Source organism: Chiloscyllium plagiosum, chromosome 2, assembly GCF_004010195.1.
Source record: "Chiloscyllium plagiosum isolate BGI_BamShark_2017 chromosome 2, ASM401019v2, whole genome shotgun sequence".
Classification (NCBI taxonomy): Eukaryota; Metazoa; Chordata; class Chondrichthyes; order Orectolobiformes; family Hemiscylliidae; genus Chiloscyllium; species Chiloscyllium plagiosum.
The window spans coordinates 88213108-88234544 of NC_057711.1; the positions used below are offsets into that span (position 1 = coordinate 88213108).

A 21437-nucleotide genomic window follows, 5' to 3' on the forward strand; every position below is an offset into this window, starting at 1 on the left:
GAATTGGACGAGCTATATAATTACTATGGCAACAAGAGCTGGTCAGTGACTAGGAAACCTGTGGCATGTAACTCAACTTCTGACTCCTAAACGTCTGTCTACCATGTACAAGGCACAAGTCAGGAGTGTAATGGAATACTCTCCACTTGCTTGAACGAGTGCAGCTCCAACAACATTCTAGGATCTTGACACAATCCATAAGACCATAACACCATAAGAAATAGGAACAGGTAAAGGATGTTTGGCCTCTCACTCTGGTTCCATTCAATGGCTGATCCAACCACATTCCTCACATCCACTTTACTGTCTTTTTCCCATAACTCTCAATTCCCCAACTGATCAAGAATCTTTTATCTCAGCCTTAAATTTGCACAAGCATTCTGCCCCAGCGTTCTCTGTGGCAAGGATTTCTAAATACTCTCTAAGAGAAAAAAATTCCTCTTCATCTCTGTCTTAAATTGACAGTCTTTCTTCTGAGGTTATGCCCTCTGGTCCTAGACTATCTAGAACATAGCACAGTACAGCACAGTGTAGGCCCTTCGGCCCTCGATGTTGTGCCAGCCTTTTATCCTGCTCTAAGATCAGACTAAACTACATACCCTTCATTTTACTATCATCCATGTGCCTACCAAGAGTCACTTAAGTGTCCCTAATGTATTTGACTCTACTACAACTGCCAGCAGTGCATTCCATGTACCCACCACTCTCTGTGTAAAGAACCTACCTCAGACATCTCTCTTAAACCGTCCTCCAACTACCATAAAATTATGCTCCCTCATGATAGACATTTCTGCCATGGGAAAAAGTCCCTGGCTCTCCACTCTATCTATGCCTCTCCTCATCTTGTTCATCTCTATCAAGTCACCTCTCATCCTCCTTCGCTCCAATGCAAAAAACACTAGCTCCCTAAACCTTTCTTCATAAGACATGCCCTCCAGTCCAGGCAGCATCCTGATAAACCTCTTCTATACCGTCTCTAGAGCTTCCACATCTTTCCTAAAATGAGGCGACCAGAACTGAACACAATATTCCAAATGTGGTCTAACCAGGGCTGTTTAGACCTGCAGCATAACCTCGCAGCTTTAAACGCAATCCCCCTGTTAATAAAAGCCAACACACCTTACGCCTTCTTAAAAACCCTATCAACTTGGGTGGCAACTTTGAGGAATCTATGGACATGGACCCCAAGATCCCTCTGTTCCTCCACACTGTCAAGAATCCTGTCTTTAACCCTGTATTCTGTATTCAAGTTGGACCTTCCAAAGTGAATGACTTCACAATTGTCCAGATTGAATCAGCCCAGTTTTGCATTCTGTCAATGTCCCATTGCAACCTACAACAGCCCTCCACACTATCCACAACTCCACCAACTTTTGTGTCATCATACTAATTCACTTCCATTTCCTCATCCAAGTCATTTCTAAAAATCACAAAGAGCCGAGGTCCTAGAAATGATCCCTGCAGAGCACCACTGATCACTGAGCTCCAGGCTGAATGCTTACCATCTACTACCACACTCTGTCGTTTATGAGTCAGCCAACTCTGTATCCAGATGGCCAGATTTCCCTGTAACCCATGCATCTTTACTTTCTGAATGAGGCTACCATGGGAACCTTACCAAATGCCTTGCTAAAATTCAGATAAACCACATTCACTGCTGAACCTTCATCACTGTGGTTTGTCACATCCTCAAAGGAGTCAGTAAGGTTTGTGAGGCATGACCTGCCCCTCACAAAGCCATGCTGGTTATCTCTAATCAAACTATGGTTTTCCATATAATCATAAATCCTGTCTCTCAGAATTCTCTCCAATAACTTTGCCCACCACTGACATAGACTGACTTATCTATAATTCCCAGGATTATACCTATTCCTTTCTTGAACAAGGGAATAACATTTGCTACCCTCCAATCATCTGGCAGTATTCCAGTGGACAATGAAATGCAAAGATCATTGCCACAGCCGCAGCAATCTTTTCCCTCACTTCCTGTAGTAACCTAGGGTATATCCCATCTGGCCCAGGGGATTTATCTATCCTTATGTTTTTCAAACTTTCAGCACATCCTCCTTCCAAATATCAACCTGTTCTAGCATATCAGTCTGTTTCATGCTGTCCTCAGAAATGTCAAGGTCCCTTTCAGTCTTGAATACTGAAGCAAAGTATTCATTATTGACCTCCCCTACTTCCTCCAACTCCAGGCGCAAGTTCCCTCCACTATCCCTGATCAGCCCTACCTTCACTCTGGCCATCCTCTTGTTCCTTACATAAGTGTAGAGCACCTTAAGGTTTTCCTTAATCCTACTCACTAAAGTTTTTTCATGTCCCCTTCTAGCTCTCCTAAGTCCACCTTCAGTTCCTTCCTGGCTACCTTGTAATCCTCTAAAGCCCTGTCTGATCCTTGCCTCCTTAGCCTTAAGTAACTTTCCTTCTTCCTCTTGACTAGATGTTCCACATCCTTTGTCACCCACCATCTCTTCCTTGCCTTAGTGGGACAAACCTGTCCAGCACTATCAGCAAGTGCGTCCTAAACAGCCTCCACATTTCTGTTGTGCATTTCCCTGAGAATATCTATTCCCAATTTTGGTGTGCCAGTTCGTGCCTAATAGCATTGGAATTCCCCCTCCCCCGATTAAATACTTTCCCATACCATCTGCTCATATCCCTCTCCATGAGTATAGTAAAGGTCAAGAGTTGTGATCACTATCACTGAAATGCTCTTCCACCCAGAGATCTGACACCTGGCATGATTCGTTGCCAAGCACCAAATCCAATATGGCCTCCCCTCTCGTCAGCCTATCTACATATTGTGTCAGGAACCTTTAATGGACACACCTGACAAAAACCGCTCCATCCAAACTATTTGAATTAAGTAGGGTCCAATCAATATTAGGGAAATTAAAGTCACCCATGACAACAACCATGTTACTTCTATACCTTTCCAAAATCTGCCTCCCAATCTGCTCCTCCATGTCTCTATTGCTATTGGGGGGCCTGTAGAAAACTCACAATAAAGTGACTGCTCATTTCCTATTTTGACCTCCACTCTGACTATCCTACTCGGGAAACATCTTCTCACCATTTACCGGTCAAGTTCCCCATAAAGTTTATGTTCCATTGAGAGCACCTTTAATTCTTTTCAACACTCATGAGTTGCGTTCCAACCTGTTTAGCCTTTGTTCATAAGATAATCGCTCTATAATGGGGCTCATTCTATTGAACCTTCTCTGACTTGCCTCTAATGAAATCTTTTCTTCAATAAGGCAACTGAAATTGCTCGCAGTAATCCAGATGTAGTCTCACCAGCCCCTTGTACAGTTGCATTAAGACTTTCCTACTCCAACCTCCTTGAAATAAGGGCAAATATTCCATTAACCTTCCTGATTACTTGACAATTCAGAACAAAACCGTCCACTTGATTGGCACCACATCACAAACATTCCCTCCCTTTGATGCTCAGTACCAGCAGTGCATACCATCTACAAGATGTACTGCAGAAATTCTTCAAGGCTCCTTCGATAACACCTTCAAAAGACACAACCACTTCCATTTGGAGGGACAAGAGTGGCAGATACATGGGAACACCACCACTTTCAAGTTCCCTCAAGTCAATCATCACCCTGACTTAGAAATATATCGCCATTCCTTCAGTACTGCTAGGTCAAAATCCTGGAACTCCCTGCCTATTGCAATTGTGAGTCTACCTGCATCAAATGGGCTTCAGTTCAAATTACAGCAGTTCAAGAAGGCTGCTCATTTCCATCTTTTCAAGGGAAACTATGATGAGCAGTAAATGCTGCCCTGGCTAACAAAGCACCACATCCCACAAAGGAATTTTTAAAAATCTCGACATTGCCCATCCACTGTCGAAACTTTCACTGTATTTTTCCAATCTGCATCAGTTAACTGTCTTCTCATATCTTCATAATTGCCATTGTATTCAAGAAGATTTGTAGCTCAGGTTGTGGATGAGGTTGTTGACTTGCTCGCTGAGTTGGTAAATTTGTTCGCAGACGATTCATCACCATGCTAGGTAACATCATCAATGCATGTTCTGTCCAGCTTACTATTTATGTGCCTGGGTCTGCTGGGGTTGATGGTGTCATTTCCAGTTTTGTTGCTGGTTCTGTTTCTTAGTTGTTGGTATAGGGGGTCCAACTCTATATGTTTGTTAATGGAGTTCCACGTTTAGTGCCAGGCTTCCAGGAATTCCTGTGCATGTCTCTGTTTGCCTTGTCCTGGGATGGATATGTCGGTCCAGTCAAATTAATGCCCTTCATTGTCCCTTTGTATGGATACAAGTGATTGCTGGTCATGTCCCTTGGTGGCTAGTTGGTGTTCATGTACCCTGGTGGCAAGCAGGTCAGAACACCGCTTCACCGGAGGCGCACTGATGATGTTACCTAGAATGGTGACGAAACGTCTGTTAACAAACTTATCAGCTCAGCGAGCAAGTCAACAGCCTCATAATTGAAATTGTTTAGGACATAGAACTGAATAGCACAGGAAAAGGCCCTTCAGTTCACCATGTTGTGCTGAACATGATGCCAAATTAAACTAATCCTTTCTGCTTGCCCTCGGTCCACATTCCTTGCCTAATCATGTGCTTATCTGAACGTCCCTTAAATCCCGTACAGTATCTGCCTCCAACCACCATCCCTTGCAGCGCGTTCCAGACTCCTACCACCCTCTGTGTAAAAAAACCTGCCCCTCAAATATCCTTTGAACTTTCTCTCTCTCACCTTCAATTCATTTTAGATATTTCAACTCTGGGAAAAATGTTCTGATCATGTACACTATCTGTGTATCATGTTTAAATTTAATATCATAGTTTCAGATTGAACTACATTTTTTAGATTAGATTAGATTCCCTACAGTGTGGAAACAAGTCCACACTGACCCTCCGAAGAGTAACTCACCAAGACCGATTTCCCTATGACTAATGCACCTAATGCTATGGACAATTTAGAATGGCAAATTCACCTGACCTGCATATCTTTGGACTATGGGAAGAAACCAGAGCACCTGGAGGAAACCCATGCAGACAGGGGGAGAATGTGCAAACTCCACACAGGCAGTTGCCCGAGGCAGGAATTGGATCTGGGACCCTGGTGCTGTGAGGCAGCAGTGCTAACCACTGAGCCAATGTGCCACCATAAATCAGAGCATCCAGAGGAAACCCATGCAAGCACGGGGAGCAAGTGCAAACTCCACATTGTCATTGACCCAAGGCTGGAATCGAACCTAGGTCCCTGGCATTGTGAGACAGCAGTGCTAATCTTTACAAAGTTAATGGAAAATTCCATTTTATGACAGTCCTAGAATCCTAAAATCCTGGTCACTATTCCATAAGGATTCAATTAAAACATGTTATTAATCAACTCTTTCTCATCTCATAAAATAGTTTTAAACTCACCCGAGCTCTAACTGGTTCCTTATAATATTGTTTCAGAAAACTATCTCATATGCATTCCAGGAATTCATCTTCTACAGCATTAGGTTGCATTCGATTCATCCAGTCTATATGTAGATTGAAATTATCCATGATTACTACATTCTGCTTCCTCATTTATATTATATCCTAGCCTGTAAACCACTCCCATCAATGTTTGCTGTTACTTAGCTCCATGCAAATGGATTTTACATACTGTAGTTCAGAGATTCACTAAAGATGAAGTTAAAGTCACCATAATCTTACTAGACCGCAGGGCTGCTATCTCATTGGAGACAGGCGACTGGCAGTGGTTTAGCCTCAGGGGCATCATACCTCAACAAGGGGACAGTGTGAGGAGGAGTGTCCTTCATGGTGACATCAGCCAGTGTGGACATTGAACCCACATTATGGTGTCAGTCTGCATTGCTAACCAGCTACCTGAGCTAACTGAATCCCTACATATTCACTATCCTCTGTGAGAAAAAAAATCCTTCGCATCTCATTTTTAAATGAGTATCCTGTTATCATGTAACCATGACTCTTAATTTTAAATTTCCCCTCAATGGAAATATGTTCTCAGAAACTACCCTGTCAAACCATCTCAGAATCTTGTACATTTCAAGAAGCACACTGTTTATTCTTCTAAACTCTAATGAACAAAGGTCTAACCTGCTTAATCATTCTTGATATGTCAATCCTTTCATGCTAGGAATTAGCCAAGTGAATCGCTTCTGAATTGCCTTCAATGTTAGTCCATCTTTTCTTAACTCCAAAGATGAGGAGGTAGACAATATTACCATTCCTGAAGAGAAGGGCTTATGCCCGAAATGTCGATTCTCCTGTTCCTTGGATGCTGCCTGACCTGCTGCGCTTTTCCAGCAACACATTTTCAGCTCTGATCTCCAGCATCTGCAGCCCTCACTTTCTCTCTAGACAATATTACCAGTGTGGAGTGTGTGGTACTGGCAAAGCACAGCAGGTCAGGCAGCATCCAAGGAGCAGGAGAATCGATGTTTCGGCAAGAGCCCTTCATCAGGAATTCATGATGAAGCGCTCTTGCCTGAAACATTGATTCTCCTCCTTGGATGCTGCCTGATCTGCTATGCTTTTCCAGCACCACACTCTCGACTCTGATCTCCAGCATTTGCAGTCTTCACTTTCTCCCAATATTACCAGTGTGGCCTCACCAACATCTTATACAGCTGTAACAACAGTTCCCTAATTTTAGGCTCCACTGCGCCAGCAATAAAGGCCAAAATTCCATTTGATTTATAAATCAATGCTCAAAAGTTTTTAAAATTTATGTTTAAGAATTGTTCTAAATGTTTTCTATTCATAAGCAATTGTAAAAAAATTAACAATTTTAAATATAATCCAAGACTTCCTTTGAGGATTAATTAATGCAATCATAAAATTTATCAATGAAGTATTAAAGTCCATATTATCTTAAAGTATTGTGGAGCTCCTTAATGAGTCGAGCTCCATTGTATGTTAGTAGCTTTTGTGTAAATACAATAAACCAATGAATTATAAAATTTGCCTTCAGTGTTTACAGGATAGTAGATATTAAAATTAAATCTATGAATTAGTTATGATTTTAAGTAAATTCGGTAATCCTTTTGCAAAGTATAAATTACACATGATTAATAGGGAATTATATATATTTAATAATTTCCTGAGCAAAAAAAGTTGTGAATTTTATGTATTATTTCATTGTTGTGGCACATTAACTGTGTTGCTCATGAGTATTAGAACGTAACCTGAAAATTAATCTTGCTGCCATCTGTCACTTTCGGTGTCAAATTCTTGTTAGTCACAAAATGCAACAGCTGCTAATTCACCTGGGGCTCCTGGATCTGTTACATTTTGAAGGCATGACTCATGTTTATCATTTATTAAAATTTATGGTGGGCTCCATGTTTCTTGGATGACGCACTGGAGGTTGTGTTGGAGGAGGTGCAAAGTGGTGGAGATAATCTATGTCCACAGGGGACAAGAAAAATTAGCCACTTTAAGATGTGCCAAGGTAAAACTTCCACCTTCTTGCAGTCCAGACAAAATGTACAAGATGATTAGGGGTTTAGATAGGGTTGACCATGAGAACCTTTTTCCACGTATGGAGTCAGCTATTACGAGGGGACATAGCTTTAAATTAAGGGGTGGTAGGTATAGGACAGATGTTAGGGGTAGATTCTTTACTCAGCGAGTCGTGAGTTCATGGAATGCCCTGCCAGTAGCAGTGGTGGACTCTCCCTCTTTATGGGCATTTAAACGGGCATTGGATAGGCATATGGAGGATAGTGGGCTAGTGTAGGTTAAGTGGGCTTGGATCGGCGCTACATCGAGGGCCAAAGGGCCTGTACTGCACTGTATTTTTCTATGTTCTATGTTCTATAAAAATCAAAACCAAAGTCTCGGCAATCTCGTCCCTGGCTTCCCAGAGAATCCTAGGATAAATCCCATTCAGCCCACGGCTTTATCTATTTACACACTTCCCAGAATTTCTAACATCTCCTCCTTGTGAACCTCAATTCTAACCAGTCTCATAGCCTATCTCTCAGTAGTCTCTTTAATTTCTTGATATATTGGGCAGAGCAGTTGCCATACCAAGTCCTGATGCATGGACTTGGTATGGCAACTTTCTATGGTGCATGTATAAAAATTGATAAGAGTCATTGCCTTCATTAGCCTTCAGAGGAAATAGAAGCTTTTTTGACCATAATGTCAATGTGGATGGACCAGGACAGATTGTTGGTGATATTTGCTTCTAGGAACTTGAAGCTCTTGACCACCTCCACTTCAGCACCATTGATACAGACAGGGGCATGTCCTGCACTCTGCTTCCTGAAGTTAATGACTAGCTCCTTTGTTTTGCTGACATTAAGGGAGAAATTGTTGCTTTTACACCAGGCCTTGTCGTTGAGTAAGATCCAAAGCACAACAGTGATGTTATCAGCAAACCTGTATATGGAGTTAGAGCAAAATTTGGCCACACAGTTATGTGTGTGTAAGGAGATTAGTAAGGGGCTAAGTACGCAGCCTTGTGGGACACCATTGTTGAGGATTACTGTGGAGGAGGTGTTGTCACCATTCTTACTGTTTGCAGTCTGTAGGTAAGGAAGTTGAGGATCTAGTTCCAGAGGCAAGAGCAGTCCTAGGTCTCTGAGTATGAAGATGAGTTTGACTGGGATTATAGTGTTGACTTTGGAGCCAAATTCAATAAATAGGAGCCTGGCATAGGTGTCCTTGTTATCCAGATGTTCCAGAGATGAGTGTATGGCCAGGGAGATAGCTTCTGCCGTCAGCCTGTTGTGATGATAGGTGAATTATAGTGATTCAAGGCAATCTGAGAGGCTTGAGTTGATGTGTGCATTACCAATCTTTCAAAGTACTTCAAAATGATGGATGCCACTAAGGCACCCTGCCTGACCTTTCTTTGGCACTGGGATAATAATGGTCTTCTTGAAGCCGGCGAGAACCTCAAATCAGAGGAAGGAGTGGTTTTTTTGGATTAGATTACTTCTTACTTAGTGTGGAAACAGGCCCTTCGGCCCAACAAGTCCACACCGACTGGCCGAAGCGCAACGCACCTAGACCCATCCCCCTACATTTACCTTACACTACGGGCAATTTAGTGTGGCCAATTCACCTAACCTGCACATTTTTGGACTGTGGGAGGAAACCGGAGCACCCGGAGGAAACCCACGCAGACACGGGGGGAATCTGCAAACTCCACAAAGTCAGTCGCCTGAGGCGGGAATTGAACCCGGGTCTCTGGCGCTGTGAGGCAACAGTGCTAACCACTGTGCCACCATGCCACCCAAAGCTGGTCTGCTCAGGATCTGAGTGTATGGCTGGGGACTCCATCTGAGCCAGTTGCTTTCCATAGGTTCACTCTCAAGAAGTCACATGTGTGGCTGTGACTGTAGGTGCGGGTGCAACCGATGCTGTCGGGGCAGGTGACGTAATTTCACTGACCTTCTATTCAAAATGACCATAAAGTACATTGAGCTTATTGCTGAGGGATGCATTGTTGCCAGCAATTCTACTCACAGAATTACTAGTGTGGAACAGGCTATTTGACCCATCAAGTACACACTGACCCTTTGAAGAGCTTCCCCCTACCCTATTCCTGAAACTTTGCATTTCCCTTGGCTAATCCATCTGGCCTGCTCAAAGTTGTTTTGTAGCCTATTATACCATACAAGCCTTGCTACAAGCGACCTGTCTTCATGTAGTTAGTCTAGTAGTCTTATTTAGTCCAGTATTGTCTCTTGGCATCTCTGATAGCTTTGCTGTAAAAGTCAGGGTCACCTAACCTGAAGACTCAGACTTAGACTTCAGTAGGAAAAGGATCTCCTGGTTCATCTGTAATTCTATCTGGGGAACACTCAGATTAACTTTTTTTTTAATCACACAGTCCTCGAGACACTTACTGATGAAGTCTGTGAGGGTAGTAGCATACTCATTTAGGTTGGCCACTGAGTTCTTGAATATGGAACAATGCACTGACACCAATGGCTCATATCTAAGCTCCAAAGTCCTGCGAGATCCAGTTGTGAATTATGATGGACAACTCAATAACTCACTGGAGGAAGATGTTCCACAAACATTCCTATCCTCAACGATGGAGGAGGCCAGTACATCAGTGCAAAGTTGAGGCTGAACCATTTGTAACAATCTTCAGCCAGAAATGCCGAGTGGATGATTCATCTCAGCCTCCTCAAAAGGTTACAGTTACCAGTTTTCAACCAATTTGAGTAAATGGATGGAAGCACTGAATACCACAAAGGCTGTGGTGCTGTCAATATTCCAGCAATAGTATTGAAGATATGTGCTCCAGACAAGCTGTTCCAGTACAGCTACACCACAAGTATCTGCCCAACAATGTGGAACATTGCCCAGGTATGTCCTATAACAAGAAGCAGGACAAATCCAACCCAGGCCATTTACTGCCCCCTCAGCCTACTCTCAATCATGAGCTAAGTGATGGAAGGTGACATCAACAGTGCCATCAAACAGCACTCGTTTAGCTATAACCTGCTCATTGATGTTCCATTCTGGCTGTATCAGGGTCCCTCAGATTGTTCAAATATGGACAAAAGAGCTGAATTGAAGGCTGCATTTGACCAAGTATGGCATCAAGAAGCGCTAGGAAAACCAGGTGTCAATGGGAATAAGGAAGAAATCTCTCTGCTGGTTTGAGAAATATTAAGCATAAAGTAAGATATTTGTGGCTGTTGGAGATTAGTCATCTTAGCTCTGGGTCATCTCTCCAAGGATTCCTAATGATAATGTCCTAAGCCCAATCATCTTCAGCAACATCATTAATGACCATTCATATATCATAAGGTCAGAAGTGGGGATATTTGCTGATTACTGCACAGTGTTCAACCCTATTTGTGACTCATGAGATACTGAAACAGTCCATAACCAAACGTAATGCCACCTGGAAAATATCTAGGTAACAAGACCGAACGCAAACTCGCAGAATGGTTCAGGGAACATCTCTGGTTTGTACGCACCTACCAATCCCACCCTCCGGTGGCCAATCATTTCAACTCCTCCACCCACTTCCCGATGACATGTCCATTCTGGTCCTCCTCTACCACTTAAACAAGGTCACCAGCAAACTGGAGGAAGAACACCTCAATTTCTGCCTCAGGAGCCTACAACCACATGGCCTCAACATTGAATTCACCAATTTCCAAATCTCCCCACTCCCCACCCTATTCCAGATCGAACCCTCCGACTTGGCACTACCTCTTGACCTTTCATCTTCCTTTCCACCTATCTCCTCCACCCTTCCCACTGACCTAACACAATCACCACCTACCTACATCCATCTATCGCCATCCCACCTAAATTTCCCCCAGCCCCACACCCCCCCCCATTTCTCAGCCCCCTTCCCCCTCCCCAGTCCTGATGAAGGGTCCTGTCTAAAACATCGACTCTCTTGCTTCTCGGATGCTACCTGACCTGCTGTGCTTTTTCCAGCATCACACTTTATTGACTCTGACTCTCCAACATCTGCAGTCTTCACTATCTCCTGGAAGTAACAAGTGGCAAATAACATTTGTGTCTTTCAAGTGCCAGGCAATGAATATCTCCAAAAATAGAGAATCTAACCATCATCTCTTGAAATTCATTGGGATTACTATTACTGAATCTTCCACTCTCAACATCCTGATGGTTACCATTGCGCAGACATTGAACTGGAATAGCCAAATAAATACTGTGGCTACTAGAACAAGTCAGAAGCAAGGAATCCAATGATGAGTCACTCACCTTCTGACTGCCAAAAGCCTGTCCACCATGTACAAGGTGCAAGTTAGGAGTGTGATTAAATACTTTCTGAATGAGTAAAGATTCCACAACATTGAAAAAGTTTAACATCATCCAGGGCAAAGCATCCCATTTGATTTATACCACACCCAAAAACATTCACTCCCTCCATCACTAATGCTCAGAAACAGCAATGTCTACACTCTACAAGATGCACTGCAAAACTCATCAAAGCTTATTAGGTACCAACTCCTAAACCCACAACCACTACCATTTAGAAGGACCATGGCAGCAGATACTTGGGAACACCACCACCTGCAAATTCCCCTCCAAGCTACTTATCATCCTGAAGTGTAAATATATCACTTTTCCTTCAGCATTGCAGGGTTAAAATGTTGGAATTCCCCCCCACCCCCACCACCACCACCAATAATAATGTGGGTGTACCTACACCAAGTAAGCTGCAGCAGTACAAGAAGGCAGCTCATCAACAACTTCTCAAGGGCAACTGAGCACACGTGCCCAGATTTCCTGAGTGAATTTTTTAAAAAGGCCATGAATAAAGTAACTTCAATGACATGTGGAAGAAAGCACCAACTGGGTGTCATTTCTCCTGTTCTGAAGTTTGCAGAATGGTACTCTGGTATAGTTTCAATTCATAAACTTAATAGAACTTAGACTTAGCTCAATTTAATTATACAAGAGGAAGAGCAATTCATCCAATGGCCTGAGCGGATGAAAATTCAATTATGTTGTCCAAAAGTATTCTCCTAAATGTCTATTTTCTTTTGCCAATGCACATTATTAGCAACCAGGGGATAATGGCAGACCTGCAAAATCAAGAGGCATTAATGAATTCCTGAATGCTGCTTACATGCTGGATACTTAATGATTCCTTGAAGTCTCCAAAAAGGTACCAGAACCATCAAAGCATTATTGAAGAAGAATGATTTGCACTGTTCAGATACATGTCCACTTCACTATGTCTACTCCATTACAATGTGGATTGGTACTATCTAATGGGCATGGTGGGCAGAAATCTCCAAACACAGTTTCCCATTCTACCAAAAGGATTATTGCCAGGGCTAAAAGAACAGGATTATCATCTTGCTTAAGACAAGGAGCAGTCTTAGCAAAAATGATGGGTAGAGGACCAGGAACTTACTCATATTTATGGAAGGTAAATATTTATGGGAAAGCGACCAAGGCAGAGAAAGAGTAACAGCCTGCAAAGATAATAATCAATAGAGGTCTTACTTTGTACATACTTCAGAAGGCACATTATGTAGAATCATATTATTTTTATTGATCAAAGATAGCAATCAGGCACACATATAGATGAACCAGACATTGAGCCAGAAATTAATAAAGAACTAGATACTACAAACATCACTGAAGGCTGTCCAAGTCAAGGCAAGAGAGAAACTACTGATCAGATTGAATCACTTAGAGCAGGTGGGTAGTATGCAAATATGAATGCAAAAAATATTAATGAAGACTTGAATGAAATGCAGTATTAAGAGATTGGAGGGTTTAATGTTTGGGCCAACCTACACAGCACTGGACAGATGATGATGGAAGAGAAAACTTGGCTGAAAGACTTAAGTAAAAATGATTAATACTTCAGCAGAGTAAAAAATGGTTGTACAGAGCTGTTAATGGTTCCTTAGTGGAGATATTAGTCCAGTTGTATTGTCACTAAACTAGTAATCCAGAGGTCCAGCCTAACACCCTGAGATACAAAATCAAACTCCACCATGTCAATTGACAGAATTTATATTCTGTTAATAAATTTGGAATGTAAACTAATCTCAGTAATGGTGCCGTGAAACTTTCATCTATGTCATAAAAAACTCATCTAGTTCATTAATCTCTCTGTAGGGAAGGAAATCTGCCATCCTTACCTGGTCTGGCCAGCATGTAACATGTAACTATGAAGTGCAAGGATTTTAGAAACAAGGTCAGAGGTGCCTGCAGCTATCTGCCTAAAGATTCAAAGTTAGCTGCAGAGCTATATCTCAGTCATCTTCAGACAGCTCTACACTTGGCAGAGGATTGTGTGATGACACCTTGCTTCCAATGACACCTTGCCCCATCTCTCTTCTGTGCACTCCCGATGCCCATGGTGTTGTCCTTCCTGTGAGAGAGTTGCCCCAGTTTGCCAGTGGATTGCAAAACCTAACAATTGTGTCCCCATTGCCAGCTGCAGCAAATCTGGACAAATGGCTGTTCAACTGTCTTTGGTAGCCTTGGCCCCTGCTGTTCTCTCCCATGATGCTGGGGTAATACCCAAATGCTGAGTGGCTACTCTTCCTGCCGGTTATCCGCATAAAGGTTGCCCCCTTAGCAGTTCACATCCTTCTTTAAGTGCTAACCACCTAATGATTTCTTGGGATGCTCATGATCGACTCCTGTCTCTACCTACTTCTTTTGCAGATAACTCATTTCTGAAAAAATGAAGTTAAAAAGTCCACCCCAGTCCAACACCGGCACTTCCACATCCTGAAAAATGAATAATTATGCTATACTGATGAAAGGTCACTGGACTCGAAACAATAATTCTGCTTTCTCTCCCAGATGCTGCCAGACCTGCTGAGTTTTTGCAGTAATTTCTGTTTTAATTTATGAATAATCATGTGACCCTTAAAAAGTTTAGATTTCAAGAGTTGTCAAACTCTCAGCTAGCTTTTTAATGGTTTTAATTGGCTTCAATGGAGAGAAGAGCAGGATTCCAGTCCGGCTATCTATCTGCTCTGATGATTATTACAGGTGCTAGAATTGGCATCTTGAAATTGATAATTTTGGCTGACACCCCTATCTCTCAAACAGGATTTCATGAATTTCAGGGGGATGGGAGGGTGTCAAAAATTCAGCCTATATCTTTAAAGCACTCCAGTTAATTGCTTCAATAAAATATTTAGCTCATGTTAGACTTACTGTCCAGTGTTTACAGGATGTTTGGAGCTTCCAACTAAATATTACTGACAGCAAAGGCTTGATCTCGAGCTTGAGAAACATGGCTATGCACATACTAGGGAGTAGGATTAGCCTTTTTCTGGCAGCAAAGACACAGCTTACATCACTGCACAGTAGTGGGCCACTGTGGCTTATCACTTCTCATTTCCATTTTGACTATGGCAGGGCTTAAGGCAGAATCTGGGAAGTCTGCCTTCAACATGTAAAGACTTGCTGCTTTAGAGTGCCCAAGTCGAATGCTTATCTCAACGAAATATGCTAGTGCCTGTGGAACAATGTTTAAACAAAAATCTCTATTCAGGAGAGAAGGAGGGAAAAATATTTGCAGATCGAATACCATGAAAACTGACAGGCGTAGCTGACTCATTTTCCTGTGGCTCTTAAAGCCTAATAGAATTTTCCTCTGTTTTGATGTGAAAAATTTTCACATAAATATATGTAAATACATGAGACACTGTACACAATGATTTGTTTTGTGATAAATCAGACAGGGTGCCAATGGGAAGCTGACACGGCATCTTACAGGGGTGTACAGGATCATTAATCTAAGTATTTAGCCCATTCTGTTGGCCGAGTGATAAATCTTACTTGACTGATTCATAACACAAATGGCAGATGTTTACACAACTTTTGGCTCCATTGTGACTTTTGATTTTCAGTATAAAAGAATGCAAGTGTCTCATAACATCTATGGAGCATTGTTCAAATGCAGCTGTGATATCAGATGCTCCTGTTCTTCATTAATCCCAGCACTACACTGCAGTTAAGTGTTGGGATTCTGGAACAATAAACCTTTATGTTTAAATGGTTTAAATGTTTAAACCTTTAAATGGGGGATACTGCAGACAGCTATGGCCCAAGTGTGGTCTACATCATCTCAGCCATGGGAAGCACCAAACCGTGATGAGCTGATTGGCTTAAGCAAGGGCATTTGTAGTGTGGTGGTGGTGATAGGATGGTGCTGATTCCCTGAGAGAGAAATCAGTTTTAGCTCCTAGGAAGACAATGTTACTTTTGGGGTGTTTCCTCAGGATATTTAGTAATGTGTTGGAGGACAGATTGCAGTTCTGCTGTGACATCCTCCATGAAGGTTTGCACAGTGTAATCCACAATCACGGTGGCAGCAGTTTCGGCTTACATGGTAGTAAGCTGATCTTGCGTTAGCTCCCACTCCAGTGCTTAGAATGTGGGTGTCTTGAGGTGGTGTTGCCAATGTCGCAACTTCCTTTGCAATGAATCATAACATTTCTGTTAGGTCCATGAACATGCTGAAGTAGTTTGTCACCACTTCCATGTTTGACCGCATAAGCTCCAAGCTCTGTACAAAGCCATATGCCAGGTATGTGCTGTGTTCCTCCGTGTCCTTTAACACTGATTTCTGGCAAATATCCTAACGCAGCAAGCATTTTGTTGTGAATACCCATCAGCCTATTGGAAGGATGTTGTGAAACCTACAAGGGTGCAGAAAAGATTTACAAGGACGTTGCCAGAGTTGGAGGGCTTGAGCTATAGGGAGAGGCTGAATAGGCTAGGGCAGTTTTTCCAGGAGCGTTGAAGGCTGAGGGGTGACCTTAAAGAGGTTTATAAAATCATGAAGGGCATGGAGAGCGTAAATAGACAAAGTCTTTTCCCTGGGGTCGGGGAGTCCAGAACTAGAGAACATTTAGGGTGAGACGGGAAAGATATAAAAGGGACCTAAGGGGCAACGTTTTCATGCAGAGGGTGGTGCGTATGAAATGAGCTGCCAGAGGAAGTGGTGGAGGCTGGTACAATTACAGCATTTAAAGGTGTCTGGATGGATATATAAATAGGAAGGGTTTGGGGCGATATGGGCCATGTGCTGGCAAATGGGACTAGATGAGTTTGGGATTTCTGTTCGGCATGGACGAGTTGGACCAAAGGGTCTGTTTCTGTGCTGTACATCTCTGTGACTCTGAGCAGACATTTGGTGAGCTGCCCCTGCCCTGGATGTAGGCCATTCGTACTTGATGTCTCACCTCATGCAGATCCGATTTCTGTGCTATCCTCCAAAATATCTTTGATGATTGCAAAGGTGAAATCAATTGATGATGTTGTCTTCACTGTTGTGTTCAACTTCGCTGACTTCTTGCAGTTCATACACTGTACATTAAAATTGCACTTCATGGAGAAAGGTACACAGATAAATTTGTGATGCCAGAAAAGAGGAGATAAAAAAGTGGTCCATATTTGCACCAAATGCAGTTTTTATCACAGAAGAGAGCATGAAATGAAGGAGAATAGACATAATGATACCACGGTCTCTGAAAGCTTCAGTACCTCTGCTGGCCACATGAATTTGACAGATAGAAGTTACTGATAGAGTTGTGGTGAATTGAGCTCTGTCTGTGGTTACTGGTGCTATTGTTAGGATGTGGCAATACACTCATTGACTTTCTCCACTTGTGAAGTCACTGAATACCTTGTTGTGACATTTGAAGTGCTGCTCAGCCTTGCACTGACTCCTATTGCACTCACAGTACTTTCTTGGTGAATTTTGCAGTAAACTAGATCTTTACTTTTTAAATGGTGCACAATCATTGAAAATTGCTTTGCTTTAAACTATTTCAGTGACCTCTTCATTCTCTTCTCCTGGAGTATTGAGTACTTGCATCCATTTCTTGATTTTTTTTGTTATCTTGCAGACACCATATATGATAGCATAACCTTGGACACAGACCATAGGACTTACATTTTAAACTGCTCTTGACAGGGATTTTCTTGTCCTTTCCTGATGAAGGGCTTTTGCCCGAAACATCAATCTTCCTGCTCCTCGGATGCTGCCTGACCTGCTGTGCTTTTCCAGCACCACTCTAATCTAGGCTCTGATCTCCAGCATCTGCAGTCCTCACTTTTGCCCAGTACAGGTACTGCCTGTCCACTGTGTTGTTAAGATCAATTTTTTACTCTTTCTAAGGATTGTTCATAGCTCCATGAGGCTTGCCTAGTTATCCAACGTGAAACTTCTGAACGTTTGATTACTCTTCTAAGATCACCACATTTCTGTGGTATAGCCATGGACGCTTAGGAAAGTTGATTTTCTTACTCTTCCTCCTTCTGCTGCATCTATGGAACAGAATTGGAGTTTGTCATAGATTTCTTACAGAATTCTGCAATTTTATAACCATTCTTTCAGGCCTGACTATAATTCCTCTTTAAGGTTAAATTTCTAGTATTTTTGGGTCTATCTCAGCTGCCACGAAGTTGTAAGTTGTCTGGTCTAATTTCTGAAAGATTACTGGGTAATTAATATATTGAAACAACAATCCGTTTATTATGTATTAAGTAACTGTACAGCTCCTCATAACTATGTCTTATTCTGTGGAGCAATGATGATTCTTCAAGTCTTTCTGTCATGTGTTCTCTTATATAATCATTTCACAGGTGCTATTTACACAATCCCATACATAAATCCTTATAAACCGCAAAATGATAGGGGCCTCAGTAATAGAAGCCGGTTTAGTTCAGTTGGCTAAATGGCTGGGTTTGCTTTGCAAAGTGACACCCACTGTGTGGATTCAGTGGGTTCAGTGCACTGGCCAAGCTAATCATGAAGGATTGTCCTTTAGGGGTCTTGTGGCAGTGGTAGTGTCCCTACCCCTGGACTGAGAGGTCTGTGTTCAAGTCCCACTGCTCCAGAGGAATGTAATGCCATCTTTGAACAGTTTGATTGGAAAGAGTAGACACATTGGGGATGGAAGTATTTGATAGACCTCATCTGGAGTATCCTGTACAGTTTTGGTCTCCTTATTTAAGAAAGGTTATTATTGCATTAGAAACAGTGCAGAACGATCACCCAGCTGAGGGAAGAAGGGATTGTCTTATAAGGAAAGGCTAGACAGGTTGAGTCTGTACCCCTTAGATCTTATTGAAACATGAAGAGTCCAAAATCCAACTTCAATGGAGGCTGCTGATCATCTAAGTTCCTCTATAAATCCTGCATGCATGAACCACATCGACTCCTAAGTTCACTGTTGCAAAAATGGGAATTGTCAAACTTGGAGACAGGACCTCTTCCAGCATTTTAGCCAAGGTAGAGATGGTCGATGTCATTGCAAAAATCTGGGCCTAAGTTTTATTACAGATTTATTCAATGAGTTAAATTTAAATTCCAATTTGAACTCATATGTGCACCATTAGTTGGAGCCTCTGGATTAGTAATCATTCAGCGTAAGCAGTAAACTACAATACCCCTGATGATGTACCTTACACAATAACAGTTGGTAAAATACTCAGATGAACTTATCATTACTTGAGTTAAAATCATTTGACTGAATGTCAGGATCATCTTTGTTCTTATGAAGGAAATTATTTGGATTTACATATTTATCACGAGACTGAAGATCTCAAAGTGGTTCTCTTGATTAGTTTGGAATACATTAGTTGCACCTAAGTAAGAAACCATTCTGCCCCAGCAATAGACCTTCGGTTATACATCTTAGAGAACATGCCATTTTTCTAATGCTTTACAAAACAGTATTTATAGTGTTTTGTGGAGCATTTTGACATGGTTCTAAAATTGCTGAGATATAAAAAGCAGGAATTGTCTGGAGATCCTTCTGTAAAACTTAATTTGCAATGTGTGAGGATTGTTAGCCTCATTTCAAAAACATTTTTAAATTTCCTTGAATTTTTGTTAGATAACAATAACTAAATATTCACTTTTTTTAAAGGTATGCCCACACCTTTGCTGCAGTTGGAGAATTTCTCTATTTATTTGGGGGCACTGCGTGTGAGAATTTATATTTTAAGGATATCCATGTGCTTGATACAGGTATTTAACTTAATCCTTTATTTTCATTTAATAAAATTTATTTCATTGTACCAGGTACTATATCCATAATTTAATATTTTTTTTTAATGGTTTGTGAAACCACATATCCTTTCCATAACAAGTGTGTGGTCTCACTACACTTCAATTTATTGACAAAAAGCTCCGAGCCTTCATAATACCTATTGCATGCAAATAAATCAATAAGAACTAGGAAGAAAATAGAAATGTAGGATCTCAAAGGTAGTTATCTCAGGATTACTACCAGTGCCATGAGCTAATCAGAGTAGAAATAGCAGGATATATAGGATGAACACATGGCTGAAAAGATGGCGTGAGTTGGAAGGTTTCAGATTCATGGGGCATTGGGACCAGTTCTGGGGGAGGTGGGACTTGCACAAACTGGATGGGTTACACCTAGGCAGGGCCAGGACTGATGTCCTCGGAGTTGGGGGTTGGGGGGGGGGGGGGGGGGGGGGGTAAACAGCAACAGTTTTTTGGCAGAGTGGTTGGGGAGGGTTTAAGCTAGTGTGGAAGGGAAATGGGAACCAGAGTAGGGCAGTAGATGCAGAAATTAAGGTATATGTAGAAACCAAGACAAACTTGACTAAGAATAACAACAGTCAGGCAAGTGCTGCTGCAAAGAGCAGGGGACGTGGTCTGAAATGCATGTGTTTCAATGCGAGGAGTGTGTTAGGCAAGGTAGATGAACTTAGAGCTTTGGTTAATACTTGGAACTATGACATTAGTACAATTAGATTAGATTAGATTAGATTACATTACAGTGTGGAAACAGGCCCTTCGGCCCAACAAGTCCACACCGACCCGCCGAAGCGAAACCCACCCATACCCCTACATTTACCCCTTACCTATCACTACGGGCAATTTAGTATGGCCAATTCACCTGACCCTGCACATCTTTGGACTGTGGGAGGAAACCGGAGCACCCGGAGGAAACCCACACAGACACGGGGAGAACGTGCAAACTCCACACAGTCAGTCGCCTGAGGCGGGAATTGAACCCGGGTCTCTGGCGCTGTGAGGCAGCAGTGCTAACCACTGTGCCACCGTGCCGCCCACCAACAGTTGGAGGCATGGGCAGAAAAATGGCAGATGGAGTTTAATCTGGAGGTGAGGTGAACATTTTGAAAGTTCAAGTACAGGTGGAAATTACACAGTAAATAGCAGAACTCTTAGGAGTATTGATATGCAGAGGGATCTGGGTGCACAAGTTCACAGATCACTGAAAGTGGCAGTGCAGGTGAATAAGGTAGTAAAAAAAGGCCCATGGCATGTTTGCCTTCATTGGATGGGGCAGTCAGTATAAGGATAGGCACGTTATGGTGCAACTGTATAAAACTTTAATTAGGCCACACTAATGATGTGGATGATTTGGAGAGAGTACAGAAAAGGTTTGCCTGGACATTCCCTGCTATGGGGGATTTTAACTATGAAGAACGTTTGGATAGACTGGGTTTGTTTTCACTGGAACACAGGAGGTTGAAGGGTGATCTGATAGAAGTGAATAATTGGATAAGATTGTGAATGGCATGGATACAGTGGAAAGTATGAGGCTTTTTCTCAGGGTGGAGAGATGAATTACTAGGGGATACTGGTTCAAGGTGTGGTGGGGGGCGGAAATGTTTAAAAGAGATGTTCAAAGGGCAATGAGTGCCTGGAACATGCTGCCAGGGGAGGTGATGGAAGCAGACACAATAACAGCATTCAAGAAGCACCTGGGTGAATATATGAATAGGAGGGAAATAGTAAAGTTCAGATCCTATGCTTGAAGACAGTTTTAGTACAGAATGGCAAAATGTGTAAGTGCAGGCTTGGAGGGCCAAAGGGCATATTCCCGTGCTGTTTTGTTCTTTGTTTCTTTGTTCTAAATGTATAGAAATCTGTAGAATTTACTGCACACAACAGAACTATTTGATTAAACCAACCCACATCAGC

At 42.2% G+C, this 21437-nt stretch overlaps 1 protein-coding gene across 3 annotated transcripts in view; it reads left to right on the plus strand.

Annotated features, from left to right (window-relative positions):
- The window catches only part of zmp:0000001301 (acyl-CoA-binding domain-containing protein 4), a 198164-nt gene that overhangs the window by 22403 nt on the left and 154324 nt on the right, over positions 1 to 21437 (plus strand). For all 3 annotated transcript variants that reach the window (XM_043713698.1, XM_043713706.1, XM_043713715.1), the window contains one exon: positions 19384 to 19484. In XM_043713698.1, coding sequence (XP_043569633.1) covers positions 19384 to 19484 — 101 coding nt within the window. The remainder of the gene's footprint in view (positions 1 to 19383; positions 19485 to 21437) is intronic.